This window comes from Arachis duranensis, chromosome 9 (genome assembly GCF_000817695.3).
Source record: "Arachis duranensis cultivar V14167 chromosome 9, aradu.V14167.gnm2.J7QH, whole genome shotgun sequence".
Lineage (NCBI taxonomy): Eukaryota > Viridiplantae > Streptophyta > Magnoliopsida > Fabales > Fabaceae > Arachis > Arachis duranensis.
Window position 1 is genome coordinate 12171224 of NC_029780.3, and position 16468 is coordinate 12187691.

The 16468-nt window shown below is 32.7% G+C and overlaps 1 protein-coding gene across 2 annotated transcripts; it reads right to left on the minus strand.

Moving 5' to 3' along the window:
* Positions 1-10167: 10167 nt before the first annotated feature.
* On the minus strand, positions 10168-15584 carry LOC107464751 (uncharacterized). 2 transcript variants are annotated; one of them, XM_016083704.3, is made up of 5 exons: positions 15201-15584; positions 12990-13576; positions 12347-12433; positions 10478-10614; positions 10168-10375 (listed from the first exon to the last, which is right to left on the minus strand). In XM_016083704.3, the coding sequence occupies exons 1-5, from the start codon at positions 15459-15461 to the stop codon at positions 10371-10373; spliced, it is 1077 nt and encodes a 358-aa protein (XP_015939190.1). In that variant the 5' UTR covers positions 15462-15584; the 3' UTR covers positions 10168-10370. The 2 variants fall into 2 exon arrangements, with proteins under 2 accessions (XP_015939190.1, XP_015939189.1); XM_016083703.3 differs by having other exon boundaries at positions 10168-10614.
* Between the last annotated feature and the right edge of the window lie 884 nt (positions 15585-16468).

Consider the following 16468-nt stretch of genomic DNA (forward strand, 5'->3'; position numbering starts at 1 on the left):
GAAGGATGACGCTCTCTAGTAGATCTTCTCAATTCAGGCTCAACTGGTAGTTCAGGTGGAACTTCAACATCTGGCACCTCAGGTTGAGGTGTAGGTTCATCATGCAAATCATCACCATTATTATCAACTTGTACATCTCCCCCATCAACAGGATGTCTAGTTGAAGGACCAGGTTCATCATTAGCATAACGTCTAACAGTTATTGTGTGCTTATCTGTCTTTTCAAGATCTTCAATAGTTTGGTCTTCAAGAAAAATCACATCTCGGCTTTTAATTATCTTCTTGCTTACCGGATTCCATAATCTGTAACCAAAGTCTTCGTGACCATAACCCATGAAGATACACTGCTTTGACTTTCCATCAAGTTTAGACCTTTCATCTCTTGGAATGTGAACAAAAGCTCTGCAGTCGAACACTCGCAAGTGACTATAGGAGACAACTTTCCCTCTCCAAACTTTCTCTGGAACATCACCATTTAGTGGAACTGAAGGAGAAAGGTTGATCAAATCTACTACAGTCCTCATCGCTTCACCCCAAAATGATTTAGGCAACTTTACATGAGAGAGCATACACCTAACTCTATCATTGATTGTACAATTCATTCTCTCAGCAACTCCATTATGTTGAGGAGTCTTAGGAACTGTCTTCTCAAACTTGATCTCATGTCCTTTACAATACTCTTCAAATGGATCCATGTATTTACCACCATTATCTGCTCAAACACATTTCAATTTCCTTCTTGTTTCTCTTTCAACACTTGCATGAAAGTGTTTGAAGATTCCGAGCACCTGGTCTTTAGATTTCAAAACAAAAGCCCACACTTTTCGAGAATAATTATCAATAAAAGTAACAAAATATGATGCACCACCTAATGTCTTAGCATCCATAGTACAAATATCAGTGTGAACTAAATCTAGAACATGTGATTTCTTATGAGGTCTAGAATTATGAAATGATACTCTAGCATGCTTTCCAACAAAACAATGAGTGCAAGTATTTAAAGTTGTACCTTTCACGGGAAGTGAGTGTTTCTTGTCCAAGACGCTTAGTCCTTTCTCTCTCAAGTGACCAAGATGTATATGCCACAAATCAGAAGAGGAATCATCAGCTACATTCACATCTTCTTTGCACAATTTTGCTTGCAACAGGTAGAGAGTAGTGAGACTATTGTCTTCTCTAGCAACAATGAGAGCCTCTTTGGTAATCTTGCATTTTCCACTACCAAAGGAAGTGCAATACCCCTCTTGATCCAATGCCTTCACTGAAATAAGATTGAACCGCATATCTGACGCATGCCTAACATTATTTAACTGCAACTTGCATCCCATGTTGGTTTCAAGCCACATATCACCCATACCAATGATATCACATACTCCTTTATCTCCCAATTTGATCTTGCCAAAATTTCCAGCAATATAGGAAATGAAAAATTCACGTTTCGAAGTGACATGACATGAGGCACCAGAGTCCATAATCCAAGTGGAATCATCACAGACAAGATTCACATAATTTTCCTCATATGTGATAAGAACATCTTCATAAATAATAGCAGCAGTTTCTTTATCACTATCTTTACCTTTGTCTTCATTTCTTCCCCTTGATTGTTCTCTTTTCAAGAACCTACAATACATCTTGATATGCCCTGGCTTGCCACAATGGTGACAAATGAACTCCTTTCTTGGCTTGTACTTTCCTCTTGACTTGCTTCGACTCTCTGACCTATCAGAACTATGAGGTTTTCTACTTTGACTTCTCCCCCGTGACTCTGAAACAAGTGCTCCTGACTGGGAGGAGGCATTAGTCAAACCTCTCTCTCTTCTTCTGGATTCTTCATTCAACATGCTCTCTTTAACCATTGCTAATGTCAACTTCCCATTTGGAGCTGAGTTAGTTAGTGTCACAACCAGAACTTTCCAACTATCAGGCAAAGAGCTCAACAACAACAAGGCTTGCAACTCATCATTCAGAGTGATTTTATTGTTTGTCAGTTGGTTCACCGTCTCTTGAAAAATGCTCAAGTGCTCCGGCATTGATTTACCTTTAACATGCTTCATATTGACAAGCTTCCTAATCAAGAATGCTTTGTTTTGCACATTCTTTCTCTCATATAACTCCTTCAATTTCTTCCACATCTTCTCAGCATTCGTTTCGGTGTCAACATGTGGATACACACTAAGATCAAGCCATTGCCTAATCAAAGCAACTGCCTTCCGATTCAGCTTCTTCCATTCAGCATCGGATTTAGTACCTTTGGATTTATATCCTTCCACAAGATCATACAAGTCCTTGCTATACAACATATCTTCTATGAGGGTCTTCCAAATTGAATAATTTTAGGAATTTAATTTGACCATATTCGGTCCATGAGTATTTTCCTCCATTTAATCAGCACAAAAATAAACAACCAAAGCTCTAGATACTACTTTGTTGGAAAAACTCAACACAGGTTTAAAACAAGAACCTGTCTAACAGTAGAAGCACCAGAAATAATTTTTCCACAACCTGTGCAATTAAATAGGCAATACCAAAGATACTCCAAGCAGCAAATATAATGGCAGAAATTAAATAATCAGACACAAAAATTTTAACGTGGGAAAATTCCCAAAAAGAGGGACAAAAAACTCATGGGACCTAGTCCAGAAAAGTCTTCCACTATCAGAATAATAGGTACATAATCAGTCTTCCTAGTAACACTAGGGCATCTCAACAATCAACAAAATACATCATCAAAACTGATGGAATCAACATAAACCCTTTACAAAGTGGGTATCTCAAATCAGGCAAAAGAGAAGGCAATACAACTAGCAAGTTATATCCTAATGTTCATCTCTACACTAGGAATAACATACTAAAATTTCATAAGAAATAGAACAAGTTTACCAATTTAATAGGATCAAAGTTGGCTTGCCTTTTTCTCCCAAAACCTTCTTCTCTTCGACACCACATTGTTCCCTTTTTTTCTTTTGTTTGTAAATGAGAGAGCCAAGCCTCTCGTTCTCTCTCCCTCCGTGGCTTATATGCCACTTTCTTTGTTTATTTATTTTCCTTTTTTTTCTTTTAAAACTTGTGGCCCCCACTTAGTTGGGGACCCACCAACAATATTAACACTTTATATTAAAAAATTTAAGGAACTTTATTATCTTGTTATGTCTCTGGTTTGCCATTTGCTTCTTTACATATTATCTTTTCATCACAAGTGTATTCAAAATCTAAGTTGTCATTTATAACCTCTAGTTTCTGATTACAATACTTCTATCTACTCTGACTTTTGCTTCTAAACTACCTATTCTCCATGCTAATTTAACCTTTCAATCTTCATAATCAATGTCCAGTTCTCCTTCGATTTCTGGGACACCCCTAGAACTTTCTGCAATAGCTACATTTTCATTTTCTTCCACCCATTTAAGAAAATTGCAATGGTTCCCTTTCTGAAAATATTGAACAACACAGTTAACCCCATAACAAGAGTGAAAGCCAACATGATGGTATCATTCATACAAAATTAAACTCACCTGATATCTTGCACAAGTATGAAACAACCGATCTGGATTCTTTGATGTCCCAAATTTCTTAATCAAAGTTTTTAAACCACAGAGACAGGTTTCTTCATGGTTTTGCCTTCTTCTTTTCATGGACGAGTTCGAAGTATAACTACCGTGTGAGTGCGACGGAAATCCACCACCAGATCCTCCACTTCTGCTTCCTATCATGGTGTCGAGATCAACTTTCACCTCCAAGAATAGCAGTTGGGTCTGCGACAACACTCAAGTAAGATAATCGTGTTCTTCGAAGGTTGGGAATTAGAGTTTACTAATTTTATACTTAGGGACTAAATTGATGCAACACCCTAAACATATCTCATCAGCAATACACATACCATGCCAGGTGTTACGGTGGACTGCGAGCTCACATTCCACGTCAGCAGATTTCTAACGGTGACGTCACTTGGTTAACGGAAGGACGAACGTGATTTAAAATAATTCTTCCAGGAACTAATTTGATTAAAAAAATTATTCGGAGACGAAAATGAAGATCGCGTAATCTTTGAGGGACGAATTTGAGTATAAACCCGTTATTATAAATATACTCAACCTAATTGACAGGTCAAGAAAAAGGTGGAAAGATCCCATGATGGCCAAGTAACAGAAATTATTTATAAGGGTACTCATGACTTTCAAAACGTTTTTTTTATATAAATAAGTAAATAAAATATATTAATTCTTATAATATGCATGCAGAAAGCTTAACGAAAATTTATTTTTATATAATATCAAATATGAAATAAATTACAATCTTAAAATAATTAATTGTAGTTATATAAATCAATCATTAAAAAATAAGACTAGTAAGTTAATTTATTATTCACCATAACTCTTTTAATTCAAGTAGTACGTACTCAATATTAAATAAAAAAATTTAACAAATATATTTGTTCAATCCTAAATTTTAGAACTATAAATTTTAGAACTAAACTGACTATTAATTCAACATAAACCGCTGGAAGGGTGTAGCAGTTTATGTATATTTGGAATCTGTGGACCTTTCTCGCAGTTTATCTAGTTTAGTGAAAAATCGCATTTGTGTATTCAATATGCAAAAGTTGTATTTTGTGTTATGCAAAATTGCCGCGGTTTTCAACTATTTTGCATATCAACATAAACAGTTAAAAGGGTGTAGCGGTTTATGTATATTTGGAATCTGTGGATTCTAGGGGTGGCAATGGGTAGGGTAGGGTAGGGTAGGGTTTGGATCCAACCCTAACCCTACCCGCGGGTTGAGATTTTTATATAAATTCAACCCTATCTTATCCGCAGGTTGAGAATATCTAACCCTACCCGCTCTTAACCCGCGGGTACTCGATCCTACCCACGGGTTACAAAAAATATACAACATTATTATATAACTTGATGATAATTTAAAATAGAACTGATTTTTATGTTAAAAAAAATATTAAATTATCAATTAATAATTTTCTTTTAGTGGTTAAGGATCTTTTGCATTTAGTGAAAGGTCTTTGATTCAACATCCACTTAAAACATATTTTTATATAAGTATATAACATAAACATATATAGAGTGCGGGTTGGTCGGGTAGGGTAGAGGTTCAACCCACACCCTACCCGACCCGCACGAGAATCCTACCCGCACCCTATCTTACCTGCTGCGGATCGGGTTGGCAACCCTACCCGATCGGGTGGAGTTGGGTTGGGTACCCGCGCGTAGGGTACATATTGCTACCCCTGATAGACTCCTCTCACGATCTATATAGTTTAGTGAAAAAATGTATGTGTATGTAATATGCAAAAGTTGTATTTCAATAAATTTAAAGTCCAAATGTTTTATTTTAGCCATTTACCCATATTTTATTCTATTTGTAATAAATTTCAAGTTGCAGTAAAAAAAGGATTAGGATTTAGAAAAATAAAAAAATTAGAATAAAAGATCATTTTTATTAATTGAGAATATTTAAAAGGGTTATTTGTAGTCAATAACCTAATTCTTAGTTGACTTAGCAAAGTTACATATCTAATCTAATTTAAATATTGAAATTCAGTTATAATCTGATAGATGAAATCTTTTTTTCTAAACACATAATTGTTTTTTTTTTTAAATATAAACAGAAGAAACAGCTTTCTAGAGTTATTACATATTTTTGTTGCATATTTTTTATTTATATATTTAAAAATCACACAGAAAATCATTCACTTATTTTCATAATAAATAATATTTTTAAATTTTAAATATTTTTTAATTAATTTATACTTTTATATCATATATTTAAGCATTTATTAAAAAATAATATTAATATAATAAATATAATATAATAATAAAAAGAGAAAAGGTGATCTGAACAAAATATTGTATGAATTTTTTTTTGATAAATAAATTCCATCTGAACAAAATATTGTATGAATTTTTTTATGAAAAGGTGATCTAATACACGTTCTAAAATAGAATTGTAATATATCTGTTACGGCCTGACCCAAAAAGGAACGTGGGCCGACCCGACCCACTCACCATCCGACCTGAACGGTAGGATGATGCGCCCATATCCGACCCGCACACGCGTCCGCAAAGATTCAGAAAAATTAATAATTTTATTTATATGTTCACTCTTTTTTTTATTAACTGAAGCCTTTACAAAAGAGATAAAACCGACGAATAATAAAAAGTTTTAAACTTCTTAATTTAATCCTATTATTCCAAATCTTATTTGAAGATAAGAAAAATATATAAATCCTTAATTTCAACTTAAATTGAAAGAAATTTTCCTCTGGAAAAGACTTTTTTTAATCAAAAAATAAAGTTCATTTTTAAAAAACATTAAAAAAAATTGTACCTTTTTAATACCAGTCACAAAAACCTTATGAAAATAGAAGATTTTCGGATAGAAGATGTAAAACATATCTTGGACATTTTAGAAATTCGAAATTGAAAGAAAAGCATTTTGCATAAATTGGAACCTATCCCAATAACAAAAAAACCTGACTTGAATGATCCTGTATTAAGAGCGAAATTGGCTAAAGGAATGAGTCATAATTATTATGGAGAACCCGCATGGCAAAACGATCTTTTAGTCTCATTCCATTTTTTGTGGTTTATTTTATTTTTTTTTTTTTGCTACAGCCAGAGCCCAGCCAGAGTCTAGCCGGGCTCGGGGACTGTTTCCAGGAATCCCAGATAACTCTGATGACCTACGTATAAAATAATAAGAATTCTTTGGATTTGAAGAAAAAAAACAACTGAATATAAAGAATATGAAAAATCTTTTTTGTATTCAAATATTTATTTGAAAGATAGGTTGGTTTCATTATCACAAAGCTGCTCCAAAATTGGCATGGTTCCAAGATGGACAGCTGGCCGCCACAACTGTACAAGGAAACTTCGAAGAAGGTGGGTTCTGGTCTCGTGGGACCCACATCTGACATCGTATATAAGGGGAGGGGTATGACCCCTCCCCCAAGGTACGTCACACACTCCAAAAAACCCTTTTCTCACCTGCACACTAACTGACTAGAGCGTCGGAGTGTCTTTGCAGGTGACCCCCCTCCTTCCACAACGAGAGCTCGACTACCCGGCTGACCGGATCCTAGCACGACCGCGATTGAAGCGTTCCCAGCTCCGCAAAACTCCACCCGAATTGTCCGGTAACCATTCTACAGAACAATATCTAATGTTCAATATTCTTAAAATGTACTTATTTCATTGAGAATCTTTAAAGTCAAAGCCTCTTCTAAAGAGAAAATATCTCTTCTGAAGTTTTTGGTACTATTGATAACAATACTATTATTTACTAGTCATGAAATTAGCAAAATAAAAAAAGTTAATAATTTTTAATTTAAGTTGATTATTTAAATGTAATATTCCTATATTTGTAAATTTTGGTTTGAATTAATGATCTCTAGCATAGTTGTAAAAATTGGACCGAATCGACCAATTTAATCGAAAAACCGGTGAACCGGACCCAATATTAGTCCGGTTCAAGTTAAGGACTGCTTAAGGCAAAGAATCGAAACGAACCGGTTAAATCTAGAATAAATAAGTGAAAACTGATCCGATTCAAATTCAAACCGCTCGGGTCACAGTTGAGGGAAACCTATGACGCGTCGGCGCACCTGCGTTCCACCGTGTTCCATATACTCCATGTTTCGCCTAGTGTCAAGGATTGGAAATTTTGGAAAATTTTCCAAAATGGCAAACATGGGGTCGAACCCCTGCAGTTTTGAATACAACATGGATGGAAGATTGTACCACTCAATTGCAATGCTTCTTATTAAATTATATACAAACTATAATACATATAGCATTTTTTATTTTATTTATATTCAATTTATTTTATTTATATTCAACATGGAAGATTGTACCACTCAACTGCAGTGCTTCTTATTAAATTATATACAAACTATAATACATACGTGCATTTTATGATGTAGAAATGAAATTATTTCTGCATATATAGAAAGACATGTGTCAATATATTAGTAGTTTACGTTGATGGTTCTTGAATGGAGAAAAATTAATTAAAGTATACAATTATTGATTTTTTGAACCCACAAAAAGAGAGTGTGTGACAGTGTATTTATGACATAGAGATAACTTAAAATTATTATCATATAGACGAGATATATGTATTTGTAAATATAAAATATATTTTATAAAAATAATAAAAAATATTAATAATTTAAATTAGACCAAACTCTTAAAATTAGAACATTTTAAATAATATGGAAGGTGGACGATCTTAACCGTACTACTTCCATCTACTGACGTTTTTTATTAGAATTTACACTAAATCAATTCAAATAATAACAAGGCGGGATTCAAATCCCCAACACTTACTTAAGCAAATTAGTGAGCTAACCACTAGACCAAATTCATTAATTAGTTAGTTAAAACCGCCTATTTCTTTTGTTATTTTGAAACTGCTCATCTTTTTTATTATTTGAAACTGCGTATCTTTCTTATTATTTGAAATATTCTATTTTTAATAGTTTGATTTAATTTAAATTATTAATATTTTTTATTATTTTTAAAAATTATATTTTTATATTTACAAATACACATATCTCGTTTACACTATAAACGAGATAATTTTTTATGTATTTCGTTTACAGTAAGGAGATATATGAAAATTGAAAAAATACGCATATCTTGATACGGGTAAAATTATCTCGTTTACGGTATAAATAAGATAAGAGATGCTGACGTATTTTTCTAATAATTTTTAAAATTATTTATTTCAAAAAATAAAACATTTATTTAATTTATTATAACAAAAAATTCCCACATATTATTTGATTTATTGTTAATAAATAATGGTCTTAATTCTAATCTCTTATCTTGTTTATACCATAAACGAGATAATTTTACACTATCGAGATATGTGTATTTTTTCAATTTTCATATATCTCCTTACTGTAAACGAGATACATAAAAATTATCTCGTTTACATTGTAAACAGATATGTGTATTTGTAAATATAAAAATATAATTTTTAAAAATATTAATAATTTAAATTAAATCAAACTCTTAAAAATAGAATATTTCAAATAATAAGAAAGATAAGCAGTTTCAAATAATAGAAAAGATGGACAGTTTCAAAATAACAGAAGAAATAGACGGTTTTAACTAACTAATTATTAGCTCACTAGTTTGGTTAAACAAGTGTTAGGGGTTCGAATCCCACCTTATCATTATTTGAATTGATTTAGTGTAAATTCTAATAAAAAACGTCAGTAGATGGAAGTAGTACGGTTAAGATCGTATAAAATATATTTTTATATTTACAAATACATATATCTCGTCTACATAGTAATAATTTTAAAATTATTTATTTTAATAAATAAAATATTTATTCAATTTATTAAAATAAAAAAACCTAATACATATATCTCGTCTACATGGTAATAATTTTTAAAATTATTTATTTTAATAAATAAAATATTTATTCAATTTATTAAAATAAAAAAACCTAATAAGTTGTCTCTATGTTACAGATATAAAAACCATCAATGTTAACTACTAATACATTGACACATGTCCTTCTACACATGTAAAAACAATTTTATTTCTACATCATAGAATGCACCATTACATATAGCATTTTTTTATTTTATTTATATTCAATTTATTTTCATTATAAAATCACTTATTTTTAAATCAATTATATTTTATTTAACTATAAATTTTATTAAATATATACAAATTAAAAAGAAGATAAATAAAATTTTTTTATTAATCATAATTTATTTTTTCTTTTCATGATTATATGATATTTATTAATATTATTTTTTCAATAAGTTATAATAAAAAATAATTAAATTTTATATAATTATTTAATACCGGGTTGACCGGTTCAACCAGTGACCCACCAGTTGAATCAATAACCCAGTGATCCAGTGATCCAATAATCTGACCGATTCGATTACCGGTTCGGTTCCGATAACTATGATCTCTAGTGAGTAGGAGTGGTGGCAGAAAGTTGAGATTTGTTTAATGTAAGAGAAAGATGGATAAAAATTACTCTTTTTTTTTTCTATATTTGTATCTATGATTTTAGCAACCAAGATACAAAAACAATTTTGTTCCCATTTCTGTCTTTAAATTTTCCATCTCTATTTCTTTGTCTCTATATTTGTCCCAAAGCACAATCCAAACGGAGCCTTAATTAATGAAGGGTGAATCCTCAAAGCTGGATTAGTTGCCTGTAGCAAAAATTTTGGACTTCAAAATTGTCAAATTGATACAATCAATAATGATGAAAAAATGTGTATCTAGACAAACCCTACACTCTTTTCTCCCCCTTTTTTTTGTTTGCCTGTGGTGTCTTTCTATGATATGCTCTTTCTGTGGTTTGCATAATAGTTCCTACTATCCTTTTAAACAAAAGAAGCAAAACAAAACCATTATAGAGATATAGACAAGAAGAATATGAGATTCTCTAGCGAGAGAACAATAGCTGATGCTGATTGCTCTACCTGTCTTCTGAAATGTGGCAAACACAAATCCAGGATCATCTCTTGCATTCCATGACATTGCCGGAACTGTAATCTCTCTAGTTTGGTCGAAATGAACATGGTCAGAAAATGAATGGCTGTGAGCACTGAAAATAATCCTGCAGACATGTCAAGGGATCTCATTACTATATTATCATTAAGAAACTATAGGGCATCAACTAGAAAAATAAGGAAGTTCAATATTTGAGCAGCATCCCACTATTACTTGAGGAAAAGTTAAACCAAACCACGTAGAGATATTCAAAATTTCTAAACATTCAATATAAGGATACAAACTGAATTGGCTTTCAGAATTCACATTGCAACAAACTCCCAGTAAACCAGATTATTATCCTGGATAACGATTTGTTTGGTATTTTTATTGAATGCTGGGTGTGTCCTGAAACTTTAGATCGGCTCCTATTGATGATGCTTGTTATGGCACTGCAGTATATGCCATGGTTGTTGGGATTATTTGCTTGGAGCATAATGCTTGCAGTTTAAATGACAAATCTTTTGACAAGCAAGTTTTGTGCAATACAATTTGACATTTGGCATCTATTTGGTGTAAAGCTTATGATCTATGAAGAGGACTTTCCCTCTCAACCATATTGAGAGAATGAAAAGCTATGCTTTATAGATAAATCTGTTGTTTATAGAGAATGAAAAACTATCTTGTATTATCCTTCTTACCTTAATGAAATTTTTCTTTTATCCAGAAAAGAATTATCCTGTATAATAATAGGATAGAACTAAAATTATATACTAATACACAACCATGCAAGTAGTTCATATTCAATACCCACTATTCAAATGAAGTCTTACTAAAAAGAACTCAATAGTCAATAATATTAGAGGGGTAACTGAGGGAAAATCAGGGTGAGAATAGCAGATGCCAGATGCATCACAGGCTTCACCGAAAAGATCATTCTGCATAGCCTGCATAGATAAGCTTTGTGGGTTGCAATTGGCCTCTAGGGAGCATGGAACTCTGTCTTGAGAATATGGGGTTTAGAGAAAAGGACCACGTAATATTTAAAAGTAGATAATAATACGCTTATCTCTCTCATTCTGTTCACCCCTAATGTAAATAATCATTTTTGTACCTCCTCGACTTCTCCACCAATCTTCTCTTCTTCAATCTTCCTTTGCCCCAAATGTTCACAACATATGCATGTGGTTAGACTTAATATAATCCAGGTTGGTACAACCATTTGTGAGAGGTTATTTTCATCCTATAGGAGGGTAACAAGAATGATTATTGAAACCCTAAGTTCAAACCTCAGTGTTTATAAGAATTTTGAGACTTGCTCCTTGGAAAAGACCTCCCATCAATGGAGTGGATGAATGATCAATTGCTGATATTTGGCTCGCTAAGAATCAAGTAATTGCTCAGTTTTTGTTTGTTCTCATTGGTCCTTAGGTTTTCTCCATGTGCAGTAAAAAAAAATAAAAACCATTTGAGAGACAGGGAAGAAATCGGATAGGAAAAATGTCCGTTTGAGGCAGAGGATGAGTGGCACCTAACAGTTTGCACTATACAACATCATGGATACCAAATCTTTCAATTTTCAACAGCTCAGGGCTCATACCAATATCAAGTCTCAAATCCTAGCAATAACCTCTTTTTTATACCAGCAAAGAGAAACTATATAATTTTTCCAGCAGTATTTAGTTCCAGAAAAATAACTAAGCAAAATACTGAAATAGTAATGGAGAGCAAACTTATGACAAGATGAATTGCAAGTTTGTTGCAACTTTGATAGAAAAAATAAGAGATATCATGTGTGTATTTATTATATGAACACAAAAAATATCTGGAAGTAAAAACCTCAGAGCAACATTGATTACCTTGGCTTCAGAGCTCGTAAAATGTACTCAGAAGCATTTTGCGGAAGGGTATGACGTAATCTGTACAGACCAGCTCCAATATGCTCCCTGATACAACCAGAACAAAGTGAAATAGAAAGTCTCAGCATGAATTCTGAAAGAATGTGTTGAATATTGCCTTCAAACTACAAAATATATGTTATTATTTAAACAAATACATAACTAGTTAACTACTGACTGTGTGCATGAATCTCCTAACTTTCTAGAGTACTATAAAACTCAATTTCTTATGAGAGCTTTCATTCAAAAAAAAAAGAGCAAGAATGAAAATTGAAATCACATGCAGAATTAAAAGATGAGTTAACAATTTAACATACAAATTGATACTTAAATGAATCGGGCTTTAACATATTAGTCCAACATATTTGAGATAAATTTATTAAATCAAAATTCTTTGGGCCAAAATGCATATTAACCTGAAAGAAATGAACATATGAATAGACCAGATGATCCGAAACTATATGATCATCCTAGCTACTACATAAGAAAGCAAGAACATGATGACAGATGACATGACCTTTTCTGAACCGTAGCATATTTTATGATAAGAAAAAAAAAGGTGCAGTATATCATTTATATGAAGGATATCCAGTTATCCACTAACCTGGGTTTTGAGACCTCATTTAACCCCTCAATTAAAGAGATAGGTGATCTCTTTAAAGTATCAATGCCACCTTGGCGCTGGTTTCCTGTTTGTTTCAAAGGAAAATGGAGTAGAATTACAGGTCCTGATCCAGATGGCATGGAGTGAACCCTCCACATGAAGTTATAGTTGGCATCTGTAGTGTTGATAGAATCATTTATTCCTCCTGTTTCATTGAGAAATTCTAGACTTTCCCTCTCTATTACCTTTTCAATACCAAACCGTAAACTATTGTTACCACAGAGTAAGGCCACAGCATTCAGTGTCACAAAACTGATATTATTAATTTCAAATGCACCACAGCCAGAAGGATCCAATCCTGGTAATTTGCTAGAAATCCAGTTAACTTTGTTGAGATCAAGATCACTGCAGTCTCCAATATCCCTATCACCAAGAACAGCATGGAATGGAAGATCGACAAAGGGGCCCAAAATTTGGTAAAACTGCTGAAGCACTGACGTCCATTTGCTTCTTGTCAACTCAGAACCTTTTGCAGATACATCTCCCAAGACAAGAAGCAAATCAGGCTTCAAACTTTCAAAAGATTTCTGGCCAGATGTTGCATTTTTAAATTAAACTGGTTGGATAAATGAAACTAATACGTGGATGTCAATGTTCAAATTCAACAATGAGGTAACCCGGAATTCCAATCTCAGCAGCATGCTTGGCAGCACAAACTCTTGCATACTAGTAAAATTTATCAATTACAAGACTATAAACAAGAAGCCACATTAATCAAGCATCACTGAAGTATAATACGCAAACAAGGAAGGCAGGGAATTTCTCTACTGGTTACATATTACAAAAATATATGTTCCTTAGAAAGCCTAAGGAGATAAAGAGTGTATGTGATCAGATAGTGAAAATTGCATAAATATAAGATGACGGGGTTTAAATTTTTGTGTATCGCAGCATTGTTGAAACTACAATTACTTTACATAAACACATAATAGAGAGAGTAGGAGTCTCATAGGCAGTGTTGGAGACAGTTCCAGCATAAAAGTATAGAGACATTGAGAGACAAAAACCTGTCTGGGAGGGGAGACAGGCAAGATGTCTCTACCTCAGGACAGATGTTCTTTGTACTTTTTGTCCATCCAAAATATGGGAATAGTGGGAACTATGAATATATTTTTTCCGACACTACTATCTCAATATCTATATTTTGTAACCTAGTGATTAGGTTCCTACTTATCTGCCTCATTTAGAATAAAATAAAAATAAACATTGAAAAATAGGTTTCTATTTAACAAAAGCACAAGGCTGCTTTTGCAGCCTAAGTGTATACACCTACTCTCAAAAATTTCTCTGTTGAAGCTGAGTTCATACTTCATAACAGTTATCTTATCCAGAAACTAGTAGAAAATGCAAGAGTAAACCTTGAACATAAATTTATTATCAAACATTAATTATTCAAACAAAGAAAACATTCTTCATTCTTTTGCCTCGCCAATATTAAATGAAACTTCTTCAGGGAAGACTAACATGAATCTTTAGAAGACAAGTTAGGAGTCTAATACTTGAGAAATGATTTTTGTACACACATAATGTCATATCATAGCTCATGCCGACATCCACCTCCACCACCCTTAAATTTTGGCCCAATTCTAATGAATCAAAATTAGCTAATTCTAAAGAAATGCAAAAGCTAGAAAAAGTAAAGAAAAGTACTAAATTGCTAAGAAGTTCTTTTATTGTCCTTATATCATTCTCAAAAGGTGCTTATAGTACCATATAGGCATATAATGGTAGTAGAACCTTCCACTCCAATCATATCACCTATTGACACCTTGTCAAAATTGTAAAATATCCTAAGTATTTATTATTCGTCCATAACATATAAACATCAACCCATACTCTTAACACGCAAAAACTTATTTTTCACCATAGGAACACCCCACTGTCGGTGTGCTGCTCAACTGCTCAAGTACCATTTCCCTTAATATTATGATGTGAGTAAAATCAGAACATAGCAGCTTACATAATAATTACCAATAAGTTAAACGCACAAGAGAAAGTGAGAAGTCATTCAATAAAAAAACACATCAGAACATTTTAACAAACACCTGGTGCGCAAAACAAAAAACACATTTAAACCCAACACAAGGTTAGTAGCAAAACCTAATTGAAGCAGCTACTATCATTGAACTACAAGGCGAGTTAAGGAAGTACCCTAAAGAACTTGGATATGTAGTAGTCCCTGAAAAAGACGCTTAAATAACCAGACTCAGAGCCCAACAAGAGAAGGTCAGCGACAAGCATGACCTTCAAGTTTTCAGGGTCGTCTTCAAATTTGGGATCTTCAAAGGGGTCAACCAAGTTGCATGCGGGTGTGGAGACCCACTCCTCGAACACAAGGAGGGAGGCTATGGCTACTAGAGACAACACCTTCAACCCAACAGTTACCCCCATTCTTGGATTCGAGTGATGCATGAAAAAAGGGTGGGTTTGGAAGAAAAAATGGGTTACTGGGAACCATTTGGGTGTGCCATTACTGTGGCAGTATCATCCTCTCGTGTTTGGCTCATCTCAGTCAAATAAATATGGAGCTTAAGCGTAAAGTGACGATTAAAAAAGTACCGATTAGATCCTCTAAAATAGTAAATGAGAGATATGTAGGTCCTTCGTTAAATAAATAGTGTAAAATAAAATTGAATTGTTTGTATATTTTGTTATTTAGAGTAGTGCATGTCTTGTTACTATCACATGAGTAGGAAAATGATGTCGTTTTAAATAGTGAAGCATTTATTATCTTTTAAGTTTTTATATATCTTTTATCAACTGTTTTCTATTTATCATAATTCTATCAAAATAAATAAATTTTCATTTCAAAAGTTGTTATCTACATGACTATCTTTTATAGATAGACATGTTAGAATAATTAACAATACATATAAGCATCACCATTAGGTTTTAGTTGATGAATTGATAAAAAGACATCATGTGTTCACCCTTTGCTATTGTAGAGGATTAAATTGATACTTTTTTTTAGGGACTAATTTGTCCAAAATCGAAATCTTCAGGAACATCATTGTTACTTTACTCTAATTTTAATTTTGGAAGGAGCCTATTATTCGAGTTAATATTCAATTTGACATTAAACTTGCATCTATATCGAGCCTCCAAATTTTGTAAGGGAGCTACTTAAATAAAGACGTATAGAAAAAGATATTTTTCAATATATATATTCACTATTTTTTTTGTCAAATTGTCTGGTCTAATTTTGACAAAAATAATACAGTTTAATTGATTATATGTGTTAACTTTTAATTATTAGAAAATATCTTTAAAAAAAAGATATTTTAGACGTCTTTATTTGAGTGGCTCCCATTTTGTAATTGTGTCTCAAATTAGTTCCTCATATCATTTTCAGTACAAAAGTGCTAATGAAACGCTAATATAAAGGTGTCACGCTAAAACCTGTAAAATGATGTAATTTT

What these genes read in the sequence shown, in the direction of transcription:
- LOC107464751 (XM_016083703.3), bottom strand. Translation starts at nt 15,461, where the DNA reads ATGCATCACTCGAATCCAAGAATGGGGGTAACTGTTGGGTTGAAGGTG. An exon ending in AATGAGGTCTCAAAACCCAG is followed by an intron (nt 12,434 to 12,989) that starts GTTAGTGGATAA and finishes TGGTTGTATCAG; the next exon opens with GGAGCATATTGGAGCTGGTC. An exon ending in TTACGAGCTCTGAAGCCAAG is followed by an intron (nt 10,615 to 12,346) that starts GTAATCAATGTT and finishes ACATGTCTGCAG; the next exon opens with GATTATTTTCAGTGCTCACA.